This window comes from Diceros bicornis, chromosome 27 (genome assembly GCF_020826845.1).
Source record: "Diceros bicornis minor isolate mBicDic1 chromosome 27, mDicBic1.mat.cur, whole genome shotgun sequence".
NCBI lineage: Eukaryota > Metazoa > Chordata > Mammalia > Perissodactyla > Rhinocerotidae > Diceros > Diceros bicornis.
The window spans coordinates 43,780,714-43,805,354 of NC_080766.1; the positions used below are offsets into that span (position 1 = coordinate 43,780,714).

At 62.3% G+C, this 24,641-nt stretch overlaps 1 protein-coding gene across 2 annotated transcripts in view; it reads left to right on the forward strand.

The window, feature by feature from the left end:
• Positions 1 to 2,726: 2,726 nt before the first annotated feature.
• PFKL (phosphofructokinase, liver type) overlaps positions 2,727 to 24,641 on the forward strand; it is a 28,313-nt gene continuing 6,398 nt past the window's right edge. Inside the window, exons 1-13 of one of the 2 annotated variants that reach the window (XM_058523216.1) lie at positions 2,727 to 2,847; positions 8,955 to 9,028; positions 11,597 to 11,674; positions 13,723 to 13,912; positions 14,530 to 14,695; positions 15,166 to 15,210; positions 15,416 to 15,524; positions 17,873 to 17,968; positions 18,978 to 19,070; positions 20,928 to 21,053; positions 22,028 to 22,092; positions 22,774 to 22,837; positions 24,141 to 24,287. In XM_058523216.1, coding sequence (XP_058379199.1) covers positions 2,763 to 2,847; positions 8,955 to 9,028; positions 11,597 to 11,674; positions 13,723 to 13,912; positions 14,530 to 14,695; positions 15,166 to 15,210; positions 15,416 to 15,524; positions 17,873 to 17,968; positions 18,978 to 19,070; positions 20,928 to 21,053; positions 22,028 to 22,092; positions 22,774 to 22,837; positions 24,141 to 24,287 — 1,338 coding nt within the window. In that variant the 5' untranslated portion in view covers positions 2,727 to 2,762. Of the gene's footprint in view, positions 2,848 to 8,954; positions 9,029 to 9,882; positions 9,983 to 11,596; positions 11,675 to 13,722; positions 13,913 to 14,529; positions 14,696 to 15,165; positions 15,211 to 15,415; positions 15,525 to 17,872; positions 17,969 to 18,977; positions 19,071 to 20,927; positions 21,054 to 22,027; positions 22,093 to 22,773; positions 22,838 to 24,140; positions 24,288 to 24,641 lie in introns of those variants that run through there. The other variant, XM_058523217.1, reaches the window with a different exon arrangement.

Consider the following 24,641-nt stretch of genomic DNA (forward strand, 5'->3'; position numbering starts at 1 on the left):
AAACGGCCCAGCAAGCTCACCCCACAGCAAGGCTCAACACCAGAAGGCCCCGTCATGTTCAGAGATTCTGCCCACTCCCCAACTGTGTGTCCACCTAATGTCCAGGACCTGCCCACACTGCAGCCCTGCCAGATACCCTGACCTCGGTGTGATTCCCAGGGCCCAGGCGGGCCTTGCCCACGCCTTCCCCGGAAGGGGCTGCTGGTGGGTTTAAAACGTCGGCACATTCTTTAACATTCGTCTCTTCAAGAGGTGGCTCTTTACTCCTCTCCCCTTGAGCGTGGGCTGAACTTAGTGACTTGCTTCTCATGAACAGAATGTGCTGGAAGGGCCATGTGACTCCTGAGATCAGGTCATCAGAAGCCCTGTTGCTTTCCCCTTGGATTGCTCACTCGGGCAGAAGCCAACTGCCATGTTGTGAAGACAGTCAAGCAGCCCAGTGGCGAGGCCCGGGTGGTGAGGAGCAGAGGCGTCCTGCCAACAGCCACGTGAGTGCACCACCCCAGAAGCAACTCCTGCAGCCCCGGCCAGCCTCTTGACTGCAACCTCGTGAGAGATCCTGAACCAGAAGCACCCAGTGCAGCCACCCCCAAAGCCCTGGCCCTCAGGAACTGTGAGATAATAAATGTCTGTTGCTGTTTCGTGCCTCTAAGTTTTGGGATATGTAGTCACTCAGCAGCAGGCGTCTAATGCTGTCAGCTGTCAGGGAGATGAGCCAGACTGTGGCCCAGGGACCGTTCCATGTCTCTTCTCCAGAAGCCTCCATTCCAACAGTGGCTACAGTGCCCTTTCCTCACCTGGTGACATTTGCATTTGCCATTTACCTTTTCACAACTAAACCATGTGATTTTTTTTTGCAAGGGAAGATTTGCCCTAAGCTAACATCTGTTGCCAATTTTCCTTCTTATTTCTTCGTTCCCCCCCAAAGCCCCAGTGCATAGTTGTATATTCTAGTTGTAAGTTCTGGTTCTTCTGTGTGAGCCGCCGCCACAGCACGACTACTGACAGACAAGTGGTGTGGTTCCACACCCGGGAACTGAACCTGGGCCGCCGAAGTGGAGCGCGCTGAACTTTAACCGCTAGGCCATCAGGGCTGGCTCTAAGTCATGTGTTTTTAAGAATACACACAGGCACATATACACATATGATAAAACTAGAAGAAAAGCAAGGAAATGGTCAACAAAAACATCAGCACATGAGTTACCAGGGAGGTAACAAGTGGTGTCTAATTCTTGCTCTTCATTCAGAGCAGAGTGTGTCTTGTGTCCCTCTGTGTGTCTGTCTACATTTCACAGTAAATAAGAAGCATGCTCTGTGTTCACACTATTTCCTGGACCCCCTTCCCTCCCCTTGCTAATTCCACTCCTCCACTATTTCTGAATATTTCACACAATGGAATAGTTTTTTTTTGGAATAAAATTAAAACGTTTTTATCTTGCCTTCTTTATTTATTGCTATTATTATTATTTGTGATAAGAACACTTCACATCAGATCTACCATTTCAGCAAGTTTTAGGTGTACACTGCAGAATGATTAACTGCAGGCCCGTGCGGGACAGTGGAGCTCTGGGACTCAGTCATCCCGCAGAACGGAACTCTGCTCCCTTTGACCTCCCCGTATTCCCTCTCTCCACAATGGAATCTTCTTAGGCAAATTTTTTATAACATTTTTAAGGAAAATGCGCACATCATAGGTGACCAGCTTGCTGAATTTTTATCAAGCAAACACACCCACGTCACCGCTCAGCTCAAGAAACAGAATGTGTGTCCTGTCCATTCCCACGCCCCTCTGCCCCGCCCAGGACAGGATGGGCACCTTCCTCAGAGCCCCTGATGTGGATCGTGGGGACTCTCCCACCAGTGACCAGGCTCCTTGAGGGCAGGGCCAGGGGCTGTTCTGAGGACCCAGCAGGGTCCAGACTCCCCATGTGCCTGGATCAGGGGAGGGGCTCCATCACTCCCGGTGACTGATTGGCTGGCCATCCAAGGTGGAGGCCACTGTCCTGACCCAGGTCCCCACCCTGACATGTTGCCAGGTGTGCAAGAGTTTTCCAAGGGTCCAGCAAATGTTTACTGAAGTAATGAATAAATGAATGCTGCCTGGTTTTCCTCTTAATTCCATTGGGCTCCTAATCAACCAGGCCCCCTCTCAGCAGACCCTCAGCTAAGACCTGAAGGCCCTGCCTGCATGTCCTGAAACAGCGGTAGGGCTCCTGCAATGAACTTCTTGAAAAACAAAGTAAAAATAGACTCGGGCCTAGAATTACAAATTCCCCATAAATCCCTGCCGGCCGGGTAAGCCGCGATTGGCCCAGGGCGTGTCTGTGCGCCCATGCCCCCAGCCTTCCCTTAGGTCCGGTTATAACACGGTCAGAACATTTTTAATGTTCTTGAAAAGCTTTGTTAGAGGTTGTCTTTAACGGCACCTGGACGATTCCGAAACGGACCCTTCACAAACGTGACTCCCTTGTTGCACTGAACCGGTTCAGAAACTTAGAAAAGCCGGCACGGGCCAAGGTCGCAGGTCCCCGCTGGGGGGGGGTGGGTGCCGACCCCGCTGTGGTGGCGGTGAGGGGATCCGGGACAGGCGCGCGCGCACTTCCAGAGCGGGGCGCTCTGGGCCCTCGAGCGGCTGCCCCCACCTGCGGCCGGGGCAGCGGTGACCTCACACGTGGCGCCGGGGCGGGGCGCGCGGCGCGGGGCGGGGACGGCGACAGCGGCGCGGCGCGGGCAGGGAGCGAGCGGCCCGTCTCGGCGGCACCATGGCCACTGTGGACCTGGAGAAGCTGCGGATGTCGGGGGCCGGCAAGGCCATCGGCGTGCTGACCAGCGGCGGTGACGCGCAAGGTAGGCAGGGGCGCGGGCCTGTCGCCGGGCGAGTGAGGGGCGGCTGCCCGTCCCGGCCGGGCCCCTCTGGGCGAGCCCGCCACCCCTCGTTGGGACCTGGGGGCGCGCGGCCAGCCGGTCATCTTGGGCGCTGCGCCTCCCGTCCCGGTCCCCGTCCCCGGACCCGCCCCACGCGCCCGGGTCGCCGGCGTTACGTGCCGCGCACCACGGCCTCCCGCCCCGCCCCCGCGCGCCCGGTCGCCGGGGGTGTGTCTGCGCGGCGGTGGCCCGGGGACAGGGAGCCCCTCCTGCCGCCCTCGGCGATCCCGGCGCCCCTTCCCGGTGGCACATGTCGGGAGCCGCGTTTCCTGGAGGCCATGCTGAGCGGAGGTCCCCCAGGCCTGGGCAGGTCCCTGCAGGCCCTGGGAACCAGGCTCTTCCTGGTTCTGGAATGCGACCTAGAGACACCGTCTTTCTTCCAATCCAGAGCCCTCAGAGGCTCATACCTCCTCACCTCCTCCCCATCTAGCTTCATCCGGCTGGCAGGGGTGGGGCAGGAGTGGCAGACCTACCCAGAACAGCCCCTCCAGTCTCCTTGTGTTTTGAGGCCTGGGTGGGGAAAAGGGCGGGATGGGCGATGCGCTGTCTAGGGGCTTGGGGAGTTTTCTTTAGCTCAGACCTGTTCTCACCCTCCTTGTACAGAGGGGATGGGGCCTTCCTGGGGACCTGGCAGAGCTGGGAGAGTGCCCCACCTGGGGTCTATCCTGGCAGCACCTCTCCTGGCAGCCTGGTCTTGTCCTGCCTGCCTTCTCCAGCGCCTCTGGCCTGGGATGACCAGTGTGGTGCCTGTCATGCTCAGCCATGTGGACACACCACACACCCTGAACCCCGGGAGAGATCTTAGGTAGACCAGGAAGCAGGACTGAGAGAGAGCGCCAGCACACTCTGGCCTGGGCTGTCTCTTTTCTAGATCAGAAAGTGCAGACACCCATCTCCCCTCCCTGCCTCAGGTCCCTGACCCCCCACTGCTGCTCAGAGGCAGGGAAGAGGTAGGAGGAAGAGGCTTTCACCGCCCAGGAAGGCAGAAAGAATCAGCTGCTGTCTGCAGCTGGCTGTCTGCATCCCCACTGCACGGGGTCCCTCCTGCAGATTCTGGCTGAGCTGTCTGGGCCTGGCTCGGCTGAGAGGTGGTGTGCCCTGCTGCACGCCCGTGCCTGCCCCCCCCCCCGCCCCCCGTGGCCAGAGCACTTGCTGCCTGATGCTGGGCAGTGGCAGCTCCCTAGTGCAGGCCCAGTGGGCTGGAGCCGGGGCCAGCAGGCGTGGAGGGTGGTCTTGGCAAAGCATCATCCTGTGAGATCAGCCCGCGGGAAAGGCCCGGTGTATGGGAGGACAGACACAACCTCAGAGGGCTAGACCCACCTCGCCAGAGAGGCAGAGAGGCTGATGGGGCCCTGACTCACATGGCTCGTGTAGGCACAGGGGTCTGCACCTCAGGCTCCTGTCTGCACAATGGAGACAACAGCGCTGGGGAGAGGGGAGGATAAATGGCATGCATTTAGGCAAGGGTACAAAGCCCTGTGAGTGGCATGTCCCTTCCCTCTCCTGACATAGACAGAGGACAGGGGATGGGTGGGAGTGGCTGAAGGGCCGGGGAGGAAGGGGCCCCAGCAGTGAGGGTGCTGCCAGTCTGGGCAGGTGGGCCAGCTGACAACAAAGCCTGTCTGAGCTGTGGGTCTCCACTTGACCAGCCTGGCCCTGGTGCCTCACACAGAATGGGCAGTGCTTCCCGGACACGGCCGGAGTGTGGCCGTCAGTGCGCCTGCTGGCTGACCATTGGCCACCTCGCCTTATGCCTCTCTGCAGGTGTCCTCCCTTCCCAAGACCCCTGGCAGCGCTGGCTTCTCTCTGTGCGCTCTCTCCAGCCTGTAGACGCCCTAACCCTGTAGACGTGGGGTTTTCTGGTTGGGGCTGTGACAGAGGAGGACTCCACAGACTTCCCCAATTTGGGGCTCAGGGCCTATGCTGGGAGGAAGATGCAGGGGCCAGCTGGTACTCTGGGGAGAAGGGAGCCTTTCTGTTTTGTAAGTTCTGAAACCAGTCAGTGGGTGCGCCCTGGGCTGGCTCCCTCTCTTGCCAGTGTTGCTCCGGCGATCCGGCTCCTGGCGGCAGGTGCTCAGGTTGCCTTCGGGGCCCTCTATGTCCTTCCAAATGAAGAGTGACCTTGTAGGGACCTGACGGGGTCCACGTAGCCCCTCCCACGTGTGCCCTCCCGCATCAGCGCTGGGCTGACAGCAGCCGGTGAGTGGGCACCCTTGGTGTGCGCTCTCCTTCCAGATGCTCAAGTCTGCGTTTGTTGGGATGTGTGAAAACCAGCCAGCCTCACAGAGTGGAGGGCCAGACCGAGGTCCTGGTTGGGCTGGCCTTGACTGACTCTGTGACTGGACCCAACCACTTCCCTTGGGCCTCGGTTTCCCCTTCTGTAAATGGGACAGGTGGGGGAGGGGGCAAGACAGGCCACCTGGCAGGTTCCTTCCAGCCAGCCTGGAGGTCATGTCCTCTGCAGGCTCCTGCCTCTCCCTGTTGGCTGGGAGTGTCAGTGAGTTGAGGGAAGGCAGTTGTTCAAGGACATCAGAGGACTTTGTGCAGAATAGCTGGAGATTCATCAAATAGTCTAGCTGGCCCACTGTTTCCACCCCTCAGTCTCGGCCTGGGGCATGCCGCCCCGCCCCTAATCCCTGCAGGGCTGCCCTCTCTGGGTGGATCATTTGGATGTTGACGTCCTGTATTTGCGGGTGAGGGTTTGGCTCCCAGCTCCCCTCTCCGTCTCGTTGTGTCCCAGCCGGGCGCCGTGTCTACAGTCCACCCATAATGAAATGCTGGTCTGCGGGCCCAGTGTTATCACACGCTCCCCACTTTCTTGTACGTTGTGTTTTCCTGGGAGCTAATTGTGATGAAGTCACGTTAGGAACACGTGCATCGACCTCAGACATCAATTTGGTTGCATCATGAGTTTCCTCCAGCAGAAAGTCAGAGGCTGCAGTCTCCCTGGCCCACTGTGGGGGAGCAGAGGGGTGGAGGGGTGCTCCCTCAGCTCCTAGACGCCGCCGCCCTCCTGCCCGCTCTTCTTACTGGGTGGGGTGGGTGGCTGCCGCCCAGGGTTTGTTTTGAGAGAGAAAAGCAGATTAAAGGGCAATTAAAAAGGGCCTTTTAAGAACACAGTTTACACTGAGGTTTAGGGAAATGCACACCCTCAGGCTGCTGTCTCCACAGCAGCGCTACAGTCTTATTCTAAAATTCAAGAGTAATGTGGTCATTGTTCTTCTCCAAGGGCTGAAAAGGTACCTAAACCCTGGGGGCCCTTCGCTCATCTGGGGTCTCAGGACAAGCCCACCAGGCTGGCTAGTGAGATGGCTGTGACCCCGGGGCTGGCCTGTCCAGCAGCACACACAGCCAGGGGTGACCCGAGAGAGCTCTGGTTGGATGGTGGCCTGGGTCCCTGGCCACTGCACCCCCTCGCCCCCAAGCCGGAGCTGTTGGCCTCCATCCTGCCTGCCAGAGGTGGGGCTTGGACTCTGAGCCTGCAGCAGGCCCAAAGTGGCCTTACCCAGCGAAGGCAGCCAGGGGAGGCAGATGCCCGTGGGTGAGATACCTGGGCTAGCCAAGGCCAGCACCTCAGCCAGGACCTGGGGCCCACTGGGTGGGGCAGTGAAGGAGGGAAGGAAGCTCTGCTGCTATCTGGTCTCCCTCACCACCCCCACCCTGGAGAGGGTAGGGAGGGCCGGAGGCTGCAGCCCAGGGACCCCCTGACCTCAGGCAGCAGGACTCGCAAGCCTCACATGCGGGTTCCTGGGGCAGCTCAGCTGTCGGGGGGGTGGAGGCGCTGTCTGGGCTCCTGCCCCCTACCTTCAGCCTCCATAGCCCCCCCTTCACCTGTTTGGGGGACGTGAGACATTTGTGATTTCTTTAGAAATGGGGTTCTCTCGCTAAAGTCAAGTTTGTAAGCTGCGAGGGCGGCCAGCTCAGATCCTGCCGGCCTCTGTGCTCTGCCCGCCCTGACGTCTGGACGCTGCTGTGCCAGGAGCCCCTGGCACTGGACGTGAGGCAGCAAGAGGCCAGCTGCTGGGTAGGGACAGGGCGCTGTGCCCGAAGAGGAGTCCGAAGTGCCCTCACCTGCTGGGGCTCCGGCAGGTCCCCTGCCCTCTCTCTGGGACCTTGGTTTCTTGTCTGTGGAATGGGGACAGGGGTGCATGCCCTGTCTGTGTTCGCGGGAGCCCCGTGCCCTGAGCTGGGCCGGAGAGGCTCTGCCCGCCGGGCTCTTCCTGAGGTGCTCTGCAGCCCTCAGTGCATCTCTTAGCCTGCTCGCACCCCTGGGCGCCGCCTTCTAGGCTGGAGACGGGGTGAGGCTTGTGTAACCAGGGTAAGGGTTGAGAGTCCTCACATTGGGGTTACCATGTGGACCACAGCCGCTGTGAGGGACCCCGGAAGCGACGGCACTCCTGCAGGATGCCCGAGCAGATAGGCAGTGCCCACCTCTCGCTCAGGGGGACTGGAGGGCAGGGGCTCCTGGTGGCCATGCTCGGCCACACTCTGCGTTTGTGCCAGCTCCTCCAGGGAAAGGCTTCCACAGCTTAGGGACAGACCACAGGGAGTGTGTGTGTGCTCCTGGCCGGGACGGCTGGGGAGGAAGGCAGGGGAGGAAGGCAGGGGAGCAGGAGGTGGTCCTCGGGGAGACCTAGCAGAGGTCTCCTGTGATCCAGCCCCCAGACCCAGCGTCAGGGGATGGGACCCAGGGCAAGTGACTGCGGCTGTCTTTCTTCCTCTCTGAGGACTTGGGGACGGTCCCGCCTGCCTCTTTTGGACTCAACCACTGATGTCTTTTGTGACATGGGCTCTTGGACAGAAGGTTTGAGGCAAATTGCTGACAGCCACGGAGTTCTGGCCTCCTGCTCCCTGAGACTGTCACCCGTCCCCAGGCCATGGGGAGTATGGGTGCTAGGCCACTGGGGGTGCCCGCACTGAGGCCACTGAGCAGGGTATTGACCTGGTCCGGAGGCCTGCTCCCTGGGTGGGGCCCCATCCCACCCTCAGAGAGTGGCAGGGGGACCACGATGTGGGACCACTGCTACTGCTCTGCACACCCGAGGGGCTGACCCCGAGGGCTTCTTTCAGGTTTTGTCTCATGAGCACCTACTGTGTGCCGGGCCCCGAGGATGCAGTGGGGGCCAGAGGCCCCGTGGAGGGGACCTCAAGTGGACACCTTTGCCCTCTGTGGGTCTCCAGACCAACCGTGAAGGAGGGGACTGAGGTTCTTCAGGGCTCAGAGCATTCCCCGCGTGCTGCCCTCTCCCTGCCCCGGGAATGTCCCGCTCTCCAGGAAGCCTATGCTGCAGGGTGGCTGCTAGGGCCAGGGGCCAGGGCTGGGGGACAGGGAAGAGAGGTGACCTCCCCCCCGAGCCTGGTGGCTCCCGTGTGCATGTCCAGGCTGGGGGCCAGGACTGTGAGTCCACTCAGCTGCCCTGCCTGAGGCCACCGGACCCCCCAGCACCCCCAGACCCTGGCCCTAGGGGCAGGGCAGACCTGTCCCCTGATGTTTGGGGCCGGAAGGGGCGCTGCCCTCCTCTCCTTGTCTTCCGGAGCCCACCCTTAGGAGCGCCTGGGGTCTGCAGCAGAGCGTGATGGGTCGGCTTTGGAGGTGCTGCCCTCTGTGTCGCATCTGCCCTCTCTTTTTGTGTTGGGGCCAAGCGCCCGATTTGCTCAGATCCTCCAGGTCAGGACCTGCCCTATGGGCCTGAGAGGGTGGGGGCTCCACTGAGCTTCAGAGGCTGGTGGGGAGCATGGGAGTGGATGAGGCCAGAGACGATCTGGAACATTTGCACACACCTGGTCTTCAGGCTCAGGCTGATCAGGCCCAGGTGGGGACTTTCCCGGTGTAACTGGGGGCGGCTTATTTCCGAATGCTTGGAAGCTGAAACGACCTGCTGGGGTTCACCCCGTGCCTGACCCAGTGACCCAGGTGACCCTGGCCGGGCGTTTCGCTCCTGGCTCAGTGCCCCCGAGGTGCAGAGTGGGATGGGTCAGGGTCCCATCACTGCGTCTCCACTGACGGTGTCGCCCTGACTCCCTCGCAGGTATGAATGCTGCTGTCAGAGCTGTGACACGCATGGGCATTTACGTGGGAGCCAAAGTCTTCCTTATCCACGAGGTAAGGCAGGGGACAGGGCCATGGCCCCCACACTGTGGCTGGGCGGACTGTGCTGGGGCGGGAGCCGTGGGGAGGAGAGAGGTGGAGGGGGAGGGAGGATGGACACCTGGCCCTGTCCCACAGTGGTCATTGGTCCTTGTTCAACCCCTGAGGCCCAGGCCCGGGGGTGGGGTGGCGTGGAGGCTGGTCAGGACATGATGGACCAGAGGCGGCCCGCCCTCCAGCCTGGGTACTTGTGTGTCTGCTGTGTCCCTTGAGAAAGAGGAGGGCGTGGCGGTACAGAGCAGGTCTGGGACCCCCCCACCCCCGTCCCTCCAGACCCGTCCTCCTCCGACCCCCAGCTCTCCTGCCGCTCTTATCACTAAAACCATATCTGAATTACCCAAGTAACAGCAAGCAGCGTCTTGGTGGCAAAGCAACAGAGTGTTGCTGTATTTTGTTCTGGCTGAAGCTGATGCCCCCTTTGCCTCACCACAGCGCCCCACCAAATCCCCGTTTCAGATTTGGGGCTGACCCTCCAGGCTGGGTATTCACACACACGTGCACACACGGACACAAGCTGGTGGGTGGAATCCCCTCCCACTGTCCTGTGGTTTGCGGGCAGCGCTGTGTTACACGCTGTGTTGCTTTGTTTTCACTGTTTATGCAGATTGTATCGAACCCCAGCCTGCTCTGCTCTCCCCTGAGCTTCCCTCCTCTTCCTGTGGGCTATTGTGTCCCTTTGCCCTGCCCCCGGGTTAGGCGGGTCCACACCCATCCCTGGCTGCATGGGGGTGTCTGAATGAGTGGACCCCTCCTTCCCATAGGGCTCTGGACCCTCAGACCAGGCTTGATGGCTGGGACCCTGAGAAGCCCCCTAGGTCATATTTGAGAAGCAGATCTCCTCAGAGTCTCAGAAGCCTGGCAGGTGGGGCCCACACCCTGATAAGGGTCTACAGCCTTCTGGAGGACACGGTGAGATTCTCTAGGGAGTGGCCTAATTTCCCAGACAAGCAGCTTCCAGACAGGGAGGGGTGGGTCTGAGTCCTGGCCCCCAACCCTAGTGTTAGGGTTAAGGTTAGGGTTACACATGTGACAGGCATCACCTCCTTGACCCTCAGTTTCTTTTTCTATTAAGTGGGGATACCAATTCCTTCCTCGTGGGGTTGTAAGGGCACAAAAGCTAATGTAATGTTGCAAGCTGAAACACTTCGCAGCTGACACTGAGAGGGCTCAGTGAATGGGACAGCTTTTATTCACCCAAGAGCCCAAACTGGACCTATGGGCTCAGAGTGGACACATGGAGAGCTGCCGGAAGTGCACTGGGCCTGCAGCCAGTTCTGAGGTTCCCTGGGGGCCTGGCCTCAGGGGTGGGGAGGGAGGGTGCCCAGGTCCCCGCAGGACCGGTGACGGGACAAGCGCTTGTTCCTCCCAAGGGCAGGACGCAGAGCCAAGGTGGGCTCCAGCCCCAGGCAGGAGTGGTGGCTCATCCACTGCCGCTTCTATGGAGGGGCTGGGAGGGCTACACGGAGGAGGTGGCCCAGCTCATCTGTGCACGTTAGTGCTGCATCTTCCCACCATTTATAAATGCCCATGTCCTACACGCAGACTGTGTAAGAACTCCTACTACTAGGGAGGGGGCAGGCCACACAATAGAAGAGATGGGCAAGACACTGGAACAGGTGCCTCTCACAGGCTGTCCAGATGGCCATGGCTTATGTCATAGGAAGACAGCATGTGGTCCCCAGGGAAATTCAAGTTAGGACCACTTGCAGGGCTGACACGCTGGCCCCAGGATGAGACTGGCTCTGCCCAATGCTGTGGGGCTGTGTGCCTGGGAGCCCAGGCCGTGTTGCCAGTGGGCAAGGAGGTGGAACAAGCACGTCCGGGCACCATGTGGCAGTGCCGTGATGGCTTTCACGCACCCAGCGACTCAGGAGCCCTCTCCCAGGAGACGTGCCCCTTCTCAGCAGCCTTACTTCTAATAGCGCCAAACCTGGGACCTCCCAGTGTCCATCAGCGGTGCACGGATCCTAACTGTGGGATGCGCACAGTGGACCTGGGTCAGCAGTGGGCACAGACGTGACAGCACACAGCTCTGTGGGGCCTTGTGGATGCGAGACACAGAGGGGACACCGTGCTGTCATTTCTACATCTAGTTGATGCCCTTAGGACGCAGGACAGCAGGGTCCTCTGGGAGGGGAGGGTCCTGGAAGGGCAGAAGGTGGCTGGGCGCTGGGCTCATCTGTTTCTGATCTGGGCACGGTGACCTGGGCACAGCCCGAGAACACTCATCAGTTGGGCCCCCGTGACATGAATGCTTTGCTGTGTGAGTTACGGTCTACAATAAATAGTCTTGAAAGCCCTGCAGAGGGTGTTCTGGAGGCCCATCTGGGCACCCCGGGCCTCCCCCCTGACAGCACAGGACCATTGGCCGACTCCGGCTTCCTCGCCCACAGCCCTGGGCAGTCAGGACCCTTGAGCCTGCTTCCTGCTGGATGGGGTTTTGGCTGAGGTTCTAAGTGCCCAGCTTCCCTGCTGTCTGGCTGCTGTGGGTGCCCGTCTCACTCCCGTCCCGTCTGGTTCCAGGGCTATGAGGGCCTCGTGGAAGGAGGTGAGAACATCAAGAAGGCCAACTGGCTCAGCGTCTCCAACATCATCCAGCTGGTAAGGCCTGTGGTGGGGAGGCCACTTCCTGCCTGTGAATGTGGGTGTGCACAGAGAGACACACACACAGACACAGACGCACACACAGACACACACAGAGAAACAGAGACACACAGAGACACACACAGACACACGCATAGACACACAGACACACACAGGCATGCACACACCATCCCCATCCCACTGGGGCTCAGCTCCAGGCTAAGCATGTCATCTGGCAGCCTTGGGGTCATGGGGATATGGGGGCCCCAGGACATATCCACTACAATTCTTCACCCTCAGTTTCCAGCTGGGGGTGAGTGGGGAGGAGAGGACGCTTTGGAAAAGGTCTGCCACGGCTCTGAGGGGCCTCTCTGCCTCCCCCTGGCCTTCCCTTCGTCATCGCCCTGAGCCTCCAGTGACCGAGGCCAGGCGAGACAGTGTCTCCCTCCAACTTGTGGGGGGGCGGGGGTGGAGCACTCAGGCAGGATTCCTAGGAGAGGTGGTCTGAGCCGGGTCTCTGTGGGGACCCTTGTCCCCCACAGAGCTGGGACCATAGAGCAGACACTTGTCACCTGTTTATCCCAGGCCCCAGCTGATGCTACTTATTTAAGCGGCCAGTCATCACCCTGAGCCACAAATGTGTCAGCGGGAGCAGTGGGGGGATGGGTCTGGATCCCAGTGCCTGGTGGCCTGGCGCAGGCCTTGTCCAGGCATGGCCAACCCCGCAGGTCCGCCTGCCCCTCCTGCCCAGGGCAGACGTCACCGATGGACCTTGCACCCCCAGGTGCCCGTGGGGTAGAGCTGGTTTGTCGTCCCAGCCCTGGTCAGTCCAGTGGGACTTGGACAAGCCTTGTTCTCGGGCTTCATCAGCCCCCCACCCCCATGTCCTCCTGCTGGGGAGCGGTGCCCCCTGACCCCTGTCATGGAGTGGGGCAGTGGCCTCGTCACCATCCTCCACCCCAGGGGTTCAGGCAGGGCAGCCCTCACACCTCAGGCTGGATCTGGCCATTGTGCTGCTCTGACCCTGTGTCTGAGGATGGCCGTGGCCTCTGTCTGAGTGACCAGCCTGGGGAAGGGGCTTTAGGTCGAGTACTAGGCCGGGATGTGAAGCTGCATAAAAGTCAGGCAGGTGAAGGATGTGGGAAATAGCTGGTGTTTGGGGAGGAGTGGGGAGCCCGGAGCACAGGGGCAGAGGAGGCAGAGGGGGCAGAGGGGGCAGGAAGGGGCAGAGGGGGCAGAAGAGGTTAGGAGTGGCGGAGGGGGCAGGAGGGGGCAGGAGGGGTCAAGAGGGGCAGAGGGGGCAGGAGGGGTCAGGAGGGGACAGGAGAGGACAGAGGGGGCAGAAGAGGTTAGGAGTGGCGGAGGGGGCAGGAAGGGGCAGGATGGGCTCCCGGAAGGAAGCCTGGGCCAGGGCAGCTCTGGTTTGCGTTTCTAGGAGGAGCGCTGGGAGCTCCCCCCAGGCGCTGTGTGGGAGGTGAGGGAGGTTTGGGGTCTGCCTCGAGGATGGCCCTTTCGAGCCTGGGGCCTGGGCCCAGCCTGGCAGGTCTCAGGAGCACCACGGTGGGGGACAGGGCACTTTGTTCTCATGGTCTGCGAACAGCGGGCCTGCGGGTGTGCACTGTGGGCAGGGTCCTTGGGGGAGCCCAGAGCTGAAGCTGACCAGGGAGGGGCTGTGTGATCACTGGTCCGAGCTGCCCAAGGCACATCCCTCGGGGCTCAGGGAGCTCCCTGCATTGGTGCCCAGCTTGTGCGCATGTATGTGTGCCTGTAGGTGTGCGCGTGTTTGTGCATGCACGAAAACTTGACAGATTTCGGAGCCTGCTCACTCTGTAACCTTGTTTGAACTTCCCAAGCCTGACGAGTGGATGTTCTCCTCATCGTATGTGAGGAGAAAGGCACAAGGAGGTGGGGACACCTGCCCAGGCTTCCAGAAAAGCCCCTGGACTTCTGCCTCTCAGTTCCGTGGGGGTCCACCAGTCCCCTCCTGCCCAGTACCAGGGTCCCTGTGGTGCCCTTGAGGGGCCTCTGCCGCCCTGTTGGTCAAGCCTCCTGTCTGCTCCGTGCAGGGCGGCACGGTCATCGGCAGCGCCCGCTGCAAGGCCTTCACCACGCGGGAGGGACGCCTGGCGGCGGCCTACAACCTGGTCCAGCGTGGCATCACTAACCTGTGCGTCATCGGTGGGGACGGCAGCCTCACGGGGGCCAACATCTTCCGCAGCGAGTGGGGCAGCCTGCTGGAGGAGCTGGTGAAGGAAGGTGGGTCGGGACAGAGCAGCTTGGGGTGGGGCCGGCTCAGGGTGGGGACCCGGGGGCCCCCGCACCCACTTTGCCGCTGCAGGGCAGTGGGAACACAAGGACGAGGGGAGGTGGGCCAGGCGCTGTCTGGCCGCTGGCAGGGAGGAGTGGGCCTGGCCCAGCCCAAGGTCAGGTGACCCTGGACGGCTCCAGGAGCTGTAGGACCGGATTTGGCCGGTGGTGAAGAGGTCAGTGTTGGAGCTCAAGGCCTCTGGGGACCCAGCGTCAGGGACCCCGGGCAGTGCCCGGCCTCCTGGTGGTGGACAGCAGTTACCAGGTTAACTCACCGGCACGGTGTTGACAAGTCTCGTTTGTAATTGATTCCCGGACGTGGGTTACAGACTTTGTCACAGTTTGCAGAAGTATAAGAGTTAAAATTGGGAACAAATCAGGCACAGTCCCAAGGTCGCTAGTGGGAAAGTGACCTCTTAGCTTCTGTGCTGCTCGTGGGGTCCCCAAGATGAGGGCGCCCTCTCTGAGGTTCTCTCCTGGTCGGGGTGACAAGCCTACACCCGGCATCAGTGGGGGAGCAGGGTCAGGAGGTGGGGCCTCAGCCGGGCCCCCTGCTCTTTGCCCAGGCAAGATCTCGGAGAGCACGGCGCAGACCTACTCACACCTGAACCTCGCTGGGCTGGTGGGCTCCATTGACAACGACTTCTGCGGCACAGACATGACCATCGGCACGGACTCGGCCCTGCACCGCATCATGGAGGTCATCGACGCCATTACCACCACCGCCCAGAGGTGAGCCAGGCCTGCGCCCCGCCGGCTCTGCCAGGCCGCCAGGCTGGCGAGCTTGGGATCCTGTCTCCCGGCAAGGGGGTGAGACCACTGCTCTGCAGGGGCTCTAGCTGTGTAGACCTTCTTGTCAGGCCACCAGCCGGCCGTGGGGTGATGGTGTGTCCCGGGTCCTCAGGCTGCTGGCTGGTGACGGCGAGACCCAGGCAAGGCGAATGGCCTTTAGCCTTAGGAGCCGAAGATCCGTGAAAACCAGCCTGAAGGGGCAGAGGTGGCTTTTAGGGCAGAGACTCGATGAGAAGGGCTGTCTGTCCTTTGGCTGCTCTCGTGTCCTCTGTGTTGCCCGGCACTCCCCTGGCAGAGCGGGGGCCGTGGGCGGCGTGGCACGGTCCCTGTGGCTCCCGGGAGGCTGGGCTGCACGTCTCAGCTCCGGGAGTCTGGGCACTGACACCCTCCGCCCTGTTCCATGTCCACAGCCACCAGAGGACCTTCGTGCTGGAGGTGATGGGGCGGCACTGCGGGTAAGGGGGCTGCCCCGGGGGGCCGAGGGCCCGGGGCTACTGGGGAGCAGGAGCGGGCGCACAGTGCCTGCTCATTGAACGCTGTAGGTGTGAGAGCGGGGCGTGGGGAGTCCCAACTCCAGCCGGACGCAGCTCAGAGCCACACCTACCCCAGAGCCAGGTCTGGGCCCCGCCTGCTGCAGCCCCTACCCCTTCCCTCCTCCAGGTACCTGGCCCTGGTGTCCGCCCTGGCCTCAGGGGCCGACTGGCTGTTCATCCCCGAGGCGCCCCCCAAGGACGGCTGGGAGAACTTCATGTGCGAGAGGCTTGGCGAGGTGAGTGGCTGAGGGTCTTCTCCCCAGGGTCCCTGCTGTAAGCCGCTTGGCCGGTGCAGAGAGGCAGGTGTCCCCCAGGATAGCCACCCTGGGCATGTGTGACCAGCTTTGGCTGATTTGTGGTCACTCTGGTTCAACAAGCATCCACGTGGGTCCCCCTGGGGGTGGCACCCAGTGAGGACTGGGGAGGGGTACAGGCTTGACTGCCATGGACACACCTGGGGGCCTGCTCCCGGGAGGGCAGGGGAGACACTCAGGCCACGGCCCGAGGCTCAGCTCTGCATGGTCAGTGCTGACAGGGGAGAGGGGACAGGAGTGGGGACACGGTCAAGCTGGCTTCTTGGGGGCCATGACTGCTGAGCCTGAGCCAGGGGGAGGTGGCCTCGTGAAGAGGGGTGGGCGAGCACACGGGCAGTGACCCCAGCAGAAGAGGCCCAGAGTGGGTGGTGGAGGCTAGGGGGGATGGGAAGGCAGCTGAGGGCTGAGGCCTCGTCCGGGAGAGATGAGCAGGGTGCCTGAGATGGGGGTGACTTTCCCCTGGAATCAGCTCTCTAGGGCCCTCAGGGTGGAGTTGGGGAGCTCTGGCACAGAACAGGCAGACGCTTTGCCCTGGGGGCCCCCAACTAAGGCAGGTTGGCCCCTCGGCCAGGCCAGGGCTCGGCGGTGGACGGGAGGGCCATGGAGCGGGGAGGGAGGTGCTGTACTGGGGGAGAGGGGTGCCTTCAGATCAGGGGCTCGAGGGCCAAGGTCTGGATTCGAGGCAGGGGAGCCCCTGGGACTGTGCACCCAAGTTCACATTCGGGCCAGGTCTGGACCTAACGGGCTGTGCCTGCCCAGGCTGTCCTCCACATCCTGGCCCTAGCGGCAGGGTGAGCACGGAGGCTGCCCGGGGCCGGGCCTTTTGTTCTGGAGTCCTGGGAGGTCAGCGCCCGCTGTCTTCCGAGGGAGAGGCGGGCGCGCCTGGGGCTGGCTCTCAAGCGTCCCCGTCCCCATGTGACCCTGCTGGTGGCATCACTCCCATCCCCGTGGCTTTGCATCCCTGCCCAGGGAGGTGGGAGGGGCTGAGGGTCATGACTGGCCTCTGGAACCTTCCCCAGTGGAGCCAAGGGCAGGGTCTAGAGGAGCCCAAAGGTGGGTGAGGCTGGCCAGAGGCCCATGTTCTCTCCTCGGATGGAGTCCTTGCACCCTGGGGGCCGGGGGCCTGACTGGCGCTGGGCTCCGGTAGTCATGGGCCCTGGCTGACCTTGACTCTGGCTTACTCCCTGAGAACTCGGGGCTGGGCCTTCCTGGAAGTGGCCTGGACTCAGGGTCGGTGCACCCTGGTTCTCTTCTGCTCTGTGTAAGGCCCTCAGGCCCTCCCTGGGCTTCCCTGAGCCTTAGTTCCCACACCTGTGAGGTGCAGGTGTTACCCTCCACCCTGCCCACCCCCCAGGCTGCAGTGAAGGAGGTGAGGGAGGTATGGTCTCTTCTGCTCCACCTGCAGCCCCATCTCTGGCTGTCTCACCTCACCTGCACCAGCGTCACCTCCTCCAGGCAGCCCTCCACTCCCGGTTCCCTGTCCCACTGCACCCGGGCCTCGCAGGAGCTGCTCTGGCTTTGTCCTCCTCTCTGAGGCTTTTTGGGTGCTGTGGGGCAAACATGGGCTTGTGGCTTGGAGTGAATCCCACAAATGTTTGCTGAAGAAATAAATGAGTGACAAGTGCTTTCCCCAGAAAGCTCTGCATTTGCAGTGATGAGTCCCGTCAAGGGCTGGTGCAGGGCGTCCTGGGTCGCTGGATGCCACCTTTGCTCCTTCCACAGCCTGGGGAGGAGAGGGGAGTCATCCAGGGGCGCAGTGTGTCTGGGAAGACCTGGGTGGTGGCCAGCACTGTGAGGTCACCCCACTTTAAGGATGAGAAAACAGAGGCTCAGAGGGGACCTTAGTGTCCCAGGTAGTCGCTGGCAGGATTGGCTCTGTGACTGCAGGACCTTTTGGGGGGGCGTCCCTCTGCCCCTCCATCCCAGGTCCCAGCCTCTGAGTCCTGGGGAGGCTGCAGAGCCACTGTCTCCCTGCCTGGACTGCTTTCCCCGGGAGCATCCGCACTCACATCCCACCTGTACCACTGCCTGGTCCCTGGCCCCAGGGCCCCTTCCTCCCCCACTGCCCCCACTTCCCAGGCTGCAGGCCAAGAGCCCTCCCCCAGCCCCCCTCCCCTCCCCATCCCTGGGAGGGGCAGCGGAGTCCTGGTCGACCCACCTCAGTCCACCGCCTGCGCCTCGTGTGGATTGTGGGCCCCATGGTGTGGAGCCCAGGTGCGGGGCAGGTGTCTCCAGGCTGGCGGCTGAGCCCTGGGGTGTCTCTGATCCAGACTCGGAGCCGAGGGTCCCGACTGAACATCATCATCATTGCGGAGGGCGCCATCGACCGCAACGGGAAGCCCATCTCCTCCCGCTATGTGAAGGACGTGAGTGTGGATGGGCGGGGCCTCGGGGGCGGGACCCCTTTATCTCCAGTTCTCAAATGTTCTTGCTGGGGCCCTACCCCCTGCTCCCTGGGGGAAGAGGCTCCTGGAGCGTGCTTCCTTATCTTCAGTGATGGCTAGATGTGGGGGTCATGCCCAGGGGCTCTGGAGAAGCCCTGCCCCAGAGGCTGTGTGCCCCCCACCTGTTGGGAGCCCCCCCACCGTCTGGGGTTCAGTCTTCATTCAGAATACGTTCCCTGAAGGGCCAGGCCTGCCCCCATCCTAGAAGGCTGGTCCAGTCCCCCGACACTGTCCCAATGTCAGGACCCAGCCCCTGCTGGCTCCTCAGTGAGAGGGATGCCCACCGCCCACCCCGTGCCCTATTCACAGCCGAGGAACTGGGACTGTGGGGAGTCCTCCCTGCGACCTGCACCCACCTGTGCATTCTGCGCCAGGGCCCTCGCCCACCCTCCAGCAGGGCACAGCCCTCCAGCCTCTGTGCCGCTCTCTTTGGCCTCCCACCCTGTCATTGCGTCCCCAGCCAGGCGCTGCCAGGAGCCGGCCCACCTGGCCCAGGGGACACTACTCGGTGGGCTCAAACGCAAGGGGGCTGGAGACCATGAGGAGCTCCCGCAGCCAGGGCCGCAGGCCTGGAGACAGCCCCTCACTCACACATGGGGGAACACACATCCACACACTTATACAGGGGCACACACCCACACACGGAAACACACATTCACACACTCACTCAGAAATACACCCACAGTCCATGGAAACACCTCCCCTCCCACAGAAACGCACATCCACACACTCACACAGACACACTCCCCACACTCACAGCTGTGGGCATGAACCCTGGGCTGGCTCTGTGCGACACCGAGGGGCTGACATCCATGGCATCCCTGAGGCAGGGGTGAGGGATGAGGACCAGAGTTGGGGGCCATGGGGTGGTGGGGCAGTGGGAGTGGGCATCGAGCCCAAGGACCCCCCGTCTCTCTGTCCTGATGAGCAGCTGGTGGTCCAGAGGCTGGGCTTCGACACGCGTGTGACCGTGCTGGGCCATGTGCAGAGGGGAGGGACCCCCTCGGCGTTCGACCGCATCCTGGTAGGTGGGGTGTCACTCTGGTCCTGGGTGTGCATGTGTGGGTGAGCGTGAGCATTTTCTCACCATTGCCAGTGCTCGTGGGTGGAGGTGTGGCCCCTCGTTTCTGTAGGGGTGGGAAACTCAGACCTGGGGACAGACGGAGGGCCCAGCCATGCCCCTGCCTCCTGGGGAGCCCCCCGCCCCTGCCCCACGTGTCGGCAGCCTAGGCTCCTGACCCTCCTGGCGATGGCTTTTGGGAGGTCCCTAGGAAAGGAGGGTGGGGTGAGCAGAGGGCAGGGCCTATGGCTCGGCCCCCTCGGTCCGTTGTCTGGTTGCTCTGAGTCTGGCCCACGGCCCAGCACCGCAGCTCTATGGCCTGGGGGAGGCCAGGCGCTGCGGAGGGGAGTGCTGGATTCTGGCCTGAGTGTGCTGTCATCGTCCTGCTTACTGCTGGGTCCCACCTGGTCCTCTGCAAAGTGGGAATAGTGTTGCAGCCAAGTGGAGACAGGGTCTGGGGGCCAGGGAAGACCCCATGGGTGGTCAAGTGCGAGCATGCGAAGGCCGGTCACCCTGGGCGGTGGGGGCCGGAGACTGAAGGCCACAGCTGTGCCCTGGCCACTGTGCTGGTGTGAGGCTGGATGACTAGCTCCAGCCTTTAGGGAGCTGCAGCTGCTGTGCTGCCCTGAGCCTTTCCTGGGACATCTCCATGCGTGATCTCCCCAGTCCTGTCACAGAGCAGGGGACACTGACCTCAGAGAGGTCTGCCAACCTGGCCGGGCACCCTCTGCACCCTACATGAGGCCTCAGGGGTGCACTCGGGAGCCTCCTGAGGGGCCTGGGACATCGGGGCCAAGCACGGGCCCTCCACTGAGTCTAGGGGGCAGAGATGTGGCTGGGTCTGGGGTCTCCCCTACTTGCAGGAGAACAGGCTGGCCTACCGGATTCGTGGGTACTGGTAGAAGACATGAGATGCCTGGGTCGGAGACAAAGGACAGTTTATTACTCACAGCCAGAGCAGCAGCATTTTGTGCTGGTCCCTGAGCCCACTTCCCACAGGGTGACACACGGCGGGTTGTGTTACAGGAGAGGAGCCTGAGCTTAGGGAACCTGAATCGTCCCTAATGAGCCCTCAGCATGGTGCTCCTCAGGGGACAGAAACTTTCTTCCAAGGCTGTCCCTGACACAAACCTGAGCAGTCGGTGCCTCACTCACAAGATCGTGCAGAAACCCTCGGAGCCACAGGAGCACGGTCTGCGGGGGCAGCAGGAGGCAGGGGCCCCGCCCGCTGCATCTCATGGAGCAGACCACCGTGACCACGGGCCTTGCTTTCTTTCACACCTGTCTGTTCCCACTGGCTGTGCCAGGACCCCATTTGTGATTTGTCCCCAAGGAGGGCAGTCCCTAAATGTTTTAGCTGGCCCAGCCCACCAGCCCACGTTCATCCTTTGCACACATACTAGGAAAACCGTGAATTAAGGAGCTCCAAGCGAGAGATGTTGTTGTAGTGGAAAGAACCCTGGAAACCCAGTTCCAGCCCTCGCCCTGCCCGTCAGGCTGAGTGACCAAGGGCACGTGGCGCCACTGCCACCCGGCAGCGTGGGGACCACGCCTTCCTGGCAGCGCTGTCTGAGACCCCGTGAAATGGTGCCTGGAAGGGCTGTTCTGAATGGTGGTCATATTAAGTCACTGTTTCTGGTGCCACTTATTCTAGAATTTTCTATTAATGTTTGTGCATGGTGTGGAGGCTGGCTCAGCATGGCCCCCAGAGCAGAGAAGGGCTGAGCGAGCAAGTGTGTGTGAGTGTGTATGTGTGTGTGCACGTGGTTGAGGGGTGGTGTGCACCTGCCTGAGCCCCATCCCGCCCCTCTCCCCACTCAGAGCAGCAAGATGGGCATGGAGGCGGTGATGGCACTGCTGGAGGCCACGCCCGACACGCCGGCCTGCGTGGTCAGCCTCTCAGGGAACCAGTCGGTGCGGCTGCCCCTCATGGAGTGTGTGCAGGTGGTGAGTTCCGACCCTGCCTCTGAGGGAGGTGCACCCTTCCCGCCAGATCCCCCTGTCGTCCCAGGCCCTCTCAGGGCCCCAGCAGGCCCCTCTCCCCGGTGTCCTCTGCTTCCCATGCGTGTTACGTGGAGTAGGCAGCACACACGTCTCCTGTTGTGGCTGTCTGGGTGCGTTGCTGCGCCCTCAGCAGGCCCTGGAGTGTCCGAGACCTGTAGTCCTCCAGCTACAGGAGGGAGGTGTGAGCACGTCCCCAGGGGGGGACCAGCCCCAGGAGAGGGTGGGAGCTTCAGGGAGCTGGGGGTGCTGAGGTCACTTAGCTGCCTGGAGCCAGTGGCCTTGGACGGACCTTGCAAACTGGGTGGGTGGGGCTGGGAGGGTGGAAGAGGAGCAGGTGGCCAGATTCACTCGGTCAACTCAGGGAGAGCGTGGGGGCACATTCAGTGCGGCTGGAACAGGGACCACCAGAAAGGCGAGTGGAGGTGAGGGCAGAGAGGCTGAGAGGCTGGGTGTGGGGACGCGGGCCCTGGCTCTGCAGGAGTGGGGGCCCTCCACTGGGGGCAGAGCGGGCTGCTGGGAGAGGGTGGGTGGGAGCAGGAGATTGGGCCTCCCTGAGCCTCCTCTTGGGAGGGCCTCCCGCCGTGACTCCTGCCGTGACTCCCGCCGTGACTCCCGCCGTGACTCCCGCTGGGCCCTGCTGCGGGGCAGGCTGGGCGTTGGCTGTGGGTGTGGGGGCCAGACTGGCTTCACCCTCCATTCCCAAGGTCCTGGCTGGGCCCCCAGGGGCTGAGGAGGAGCGAGGCCTGGGGAGGACCTGGTGGCCGGGCCAAGTGGGGCCCGCTTGGCCTCAGCCAGCACTCCCAATTGCTGGCAGTGGCTATTGCCCCGGGGGGTCTGGGACAGGCCCCCCGAGTTGTCAGTGGTGAGTGTGTGCGCCAGGCCTCCTCCCCCAGTCTGTGCTCTCCGTTTTCTTTAAGACGAAAGAGGTGCAGAAGGCCATGGACGAGAAGAGGTTCGACGAGGCCATCCAGCTCCGTGGCAGGTGAGGGCCTTGCAGGGTGGCATCAGGGTGCCGTCTGCTCAGCGGGGCCACTGGCAGACTCCCATGTGGCTCGCACACGGCCGTGCCCCTGACACGCAGGCCGTGCACACCTGCAGACGGCGCCCCACATAGTCTCTTGAGACCCCTCTTCTGCGTGTGTGCGGTCGAGCCCTGTGAAGTAGAGCAGGAGGAAGGGGTCTTAATGGTCCTGGGGCCGGGAAGCAGGCAGGCTGGGGGGTGGACATGGAGCCGCCACGCGAGGCGGGACCTGCAGGGCAGAGGGGAGGGGCACGGCACGGGTGGGGACGGGGCAGGCACCTCGGGGCAGGGGGTGTCCACAGGAGAAGCAATGAGGCAAGCCGGGGGGCCAGGTGGACTGGATCCGCAGACCTGGTCTCCATGTTTCCGTGGCTGTGCTCCCCACCCGCTCCCCAACCGCGCAGGCTGGATGCGGGGCACTCGCTTTGCTGAGAGGGATGTTGGGATTGCATGTCCTGTGGGGTCTTCCACGGCCCAGTGATGGCGCCCAGCCAGGGCTTGTGGCGACAGGAAGGAAGGAGGGCAGCGCTGCGTCCAGCTCCTTCGTGGCTGAGCCGTGGGCCACGTGCTGTGCCGAGTTGTGTGGCTGTGACCGTGGGCAGGCTGCAGGGCTGTGTGATGCATGACCGGCTTCCGTTCCAGGAGCTTTGAGAACAACTGGAACATTTACAAGCTGCTTGCACACCAGAAGGTCTCCAAAGAGAAGGTGAGGTGGTGCAGGCGGCAGAGCCCATGGCCGTTGTCTCCGCAGCCTCCTCGCCCCGCCCCTGCTGCCGGGGTCGCCTGTGGGGTCGGCCTGCTGCCCCCGCCCGGGAGGCAGGAGCTCCCAGCGGCCCGGCTGGGCAAGAACCCTCCCTCCTGTCTGGGGTCTGAGCTGTGAGCTGAGAGGTCAGGCTCGGCCTCGGCCTGCCCAGCAGGTCCCAGGCAGCCTGTGTCCGGCCTGGAGATTACACTGGCAGCCGCTCATCAAAGCCGAAGGGAATTAAGTCAGGCCCATCGATTTAACTCAGGAGAGGAGGGAGCCAACGTTTATGAAACGTTCCAAAATAGCTAAAAACCTCAGGAAATGGGCTCTCTTCAGAAAAGGATGATAGCAGGACTCGTTTCTGAAATCTCCCGGGGCAAGGACAGGGTCCCATCAAGACAGTTGTGGACAGTGGGGTCCTGGCCCCCCACTGACCCCAGAAGCTAGTCAGGGAGGGGCAGCCCCACCTCCCCCCAGCACAGCAGAGTGGTCTCCACGTCTCCCCCACACCGGCTGGGACGTGACGGCCTCTGGGGCGGCAGGGCTGGTGTGACCAGGACCCACGTGAGCCACGCTGCCTGGCAGAGCCACTGGCCACACATGGCCACATTGTGCTTGGAATGTGCCTGCCCGTGGTGAGGTGCCGTACATGCCAAATACAGGCAGCGTTCCAAGGCCGCGGTGTGGAAGACGGACGTGGAATAGCCCGCTAGTAGTTTCTTACATTGATTCCAGGTTGAGGTCATAATTTGGTTAAATCAGGTAAAATCAATCCTAGTGTTAAGGTTAGTGTCACCTGCTTCTTGGCTGCTAGAACACTTAGAATGACGGCGGTGGTCCCTTTCTCTCTCTGCGCATCCGTGCCGCTCACCGATGACTTTGGGGCGCTGGCTGCCCTGACCCCGAGAGTGGGGTGATTGCTGAAGGCTCCAGGCAGGCGCTGACTCTGGCCCGAGCCTGCGCTGCCACTGCACGAGCTGTGCTTGGCCGAGAGCGAATGAGGTGGTGCTGCTGCCTTTGGCCAAGGACTTTGCGGTGGTTTACAAGCCGGGCGTGCACCACAGCTCACTGGGTCTCTGCCAGAAACTGGTGGGGTCAGTAGGACAGATATCTGTCACTCCCAGGGGAGTCCACTCGCTGGACGGTGTCCAGGCTGGCACGAGAACCTGGGCCCTCTTTCCGGAAGCTGCTCTGGCTGACCTCTGTCCAGGTCAGCTGGGTCTCCCTGCCCGGTGGTGACTCCTCTCTCCTCCCCTCGCTGAAGACCAACTTCTCCCTGGCCATCCTGAACGTGGGGGCCCCGGCGGCCGGCATGAACGCGGCTGTGCGCTCGGCGGTGCGCTGCGGCATTTCCCAGGGCCACACGGTGTACGTTGTGCATGACGGTTTTGAGGGCCTGGCCAAGGGTCAGGTAGGTGCGGCTGTGACAGAGGCTGGGCCGGGGCGTGTCTGTCTCCTGTTGGTTTATGATCCACCCCTCGCTTGCTCACAAACAAACCAGGACCTTGGGACACAGGGAATGGCAGGGAATGGCGTGTGAAAGTAGATTAGGGGCCTAAGGAGAGGGGTTAGCTCCCTGGGTGGAGGGGGAGCAGCCGGGGCCATGTTAGCCATGCCCAGCCAGACCCCCAAACCCCACTCTGACCTGCAGTGTGACTGTCAGCGCCTGGCACAGCCCCTGCCTCCCTTGAGGACGTGCTCTCCCTGAGCACAGGTCTGTCACCTGAGGAGGAACGGGCGAGCACCTCCGGCTTGCCCCCTGAAG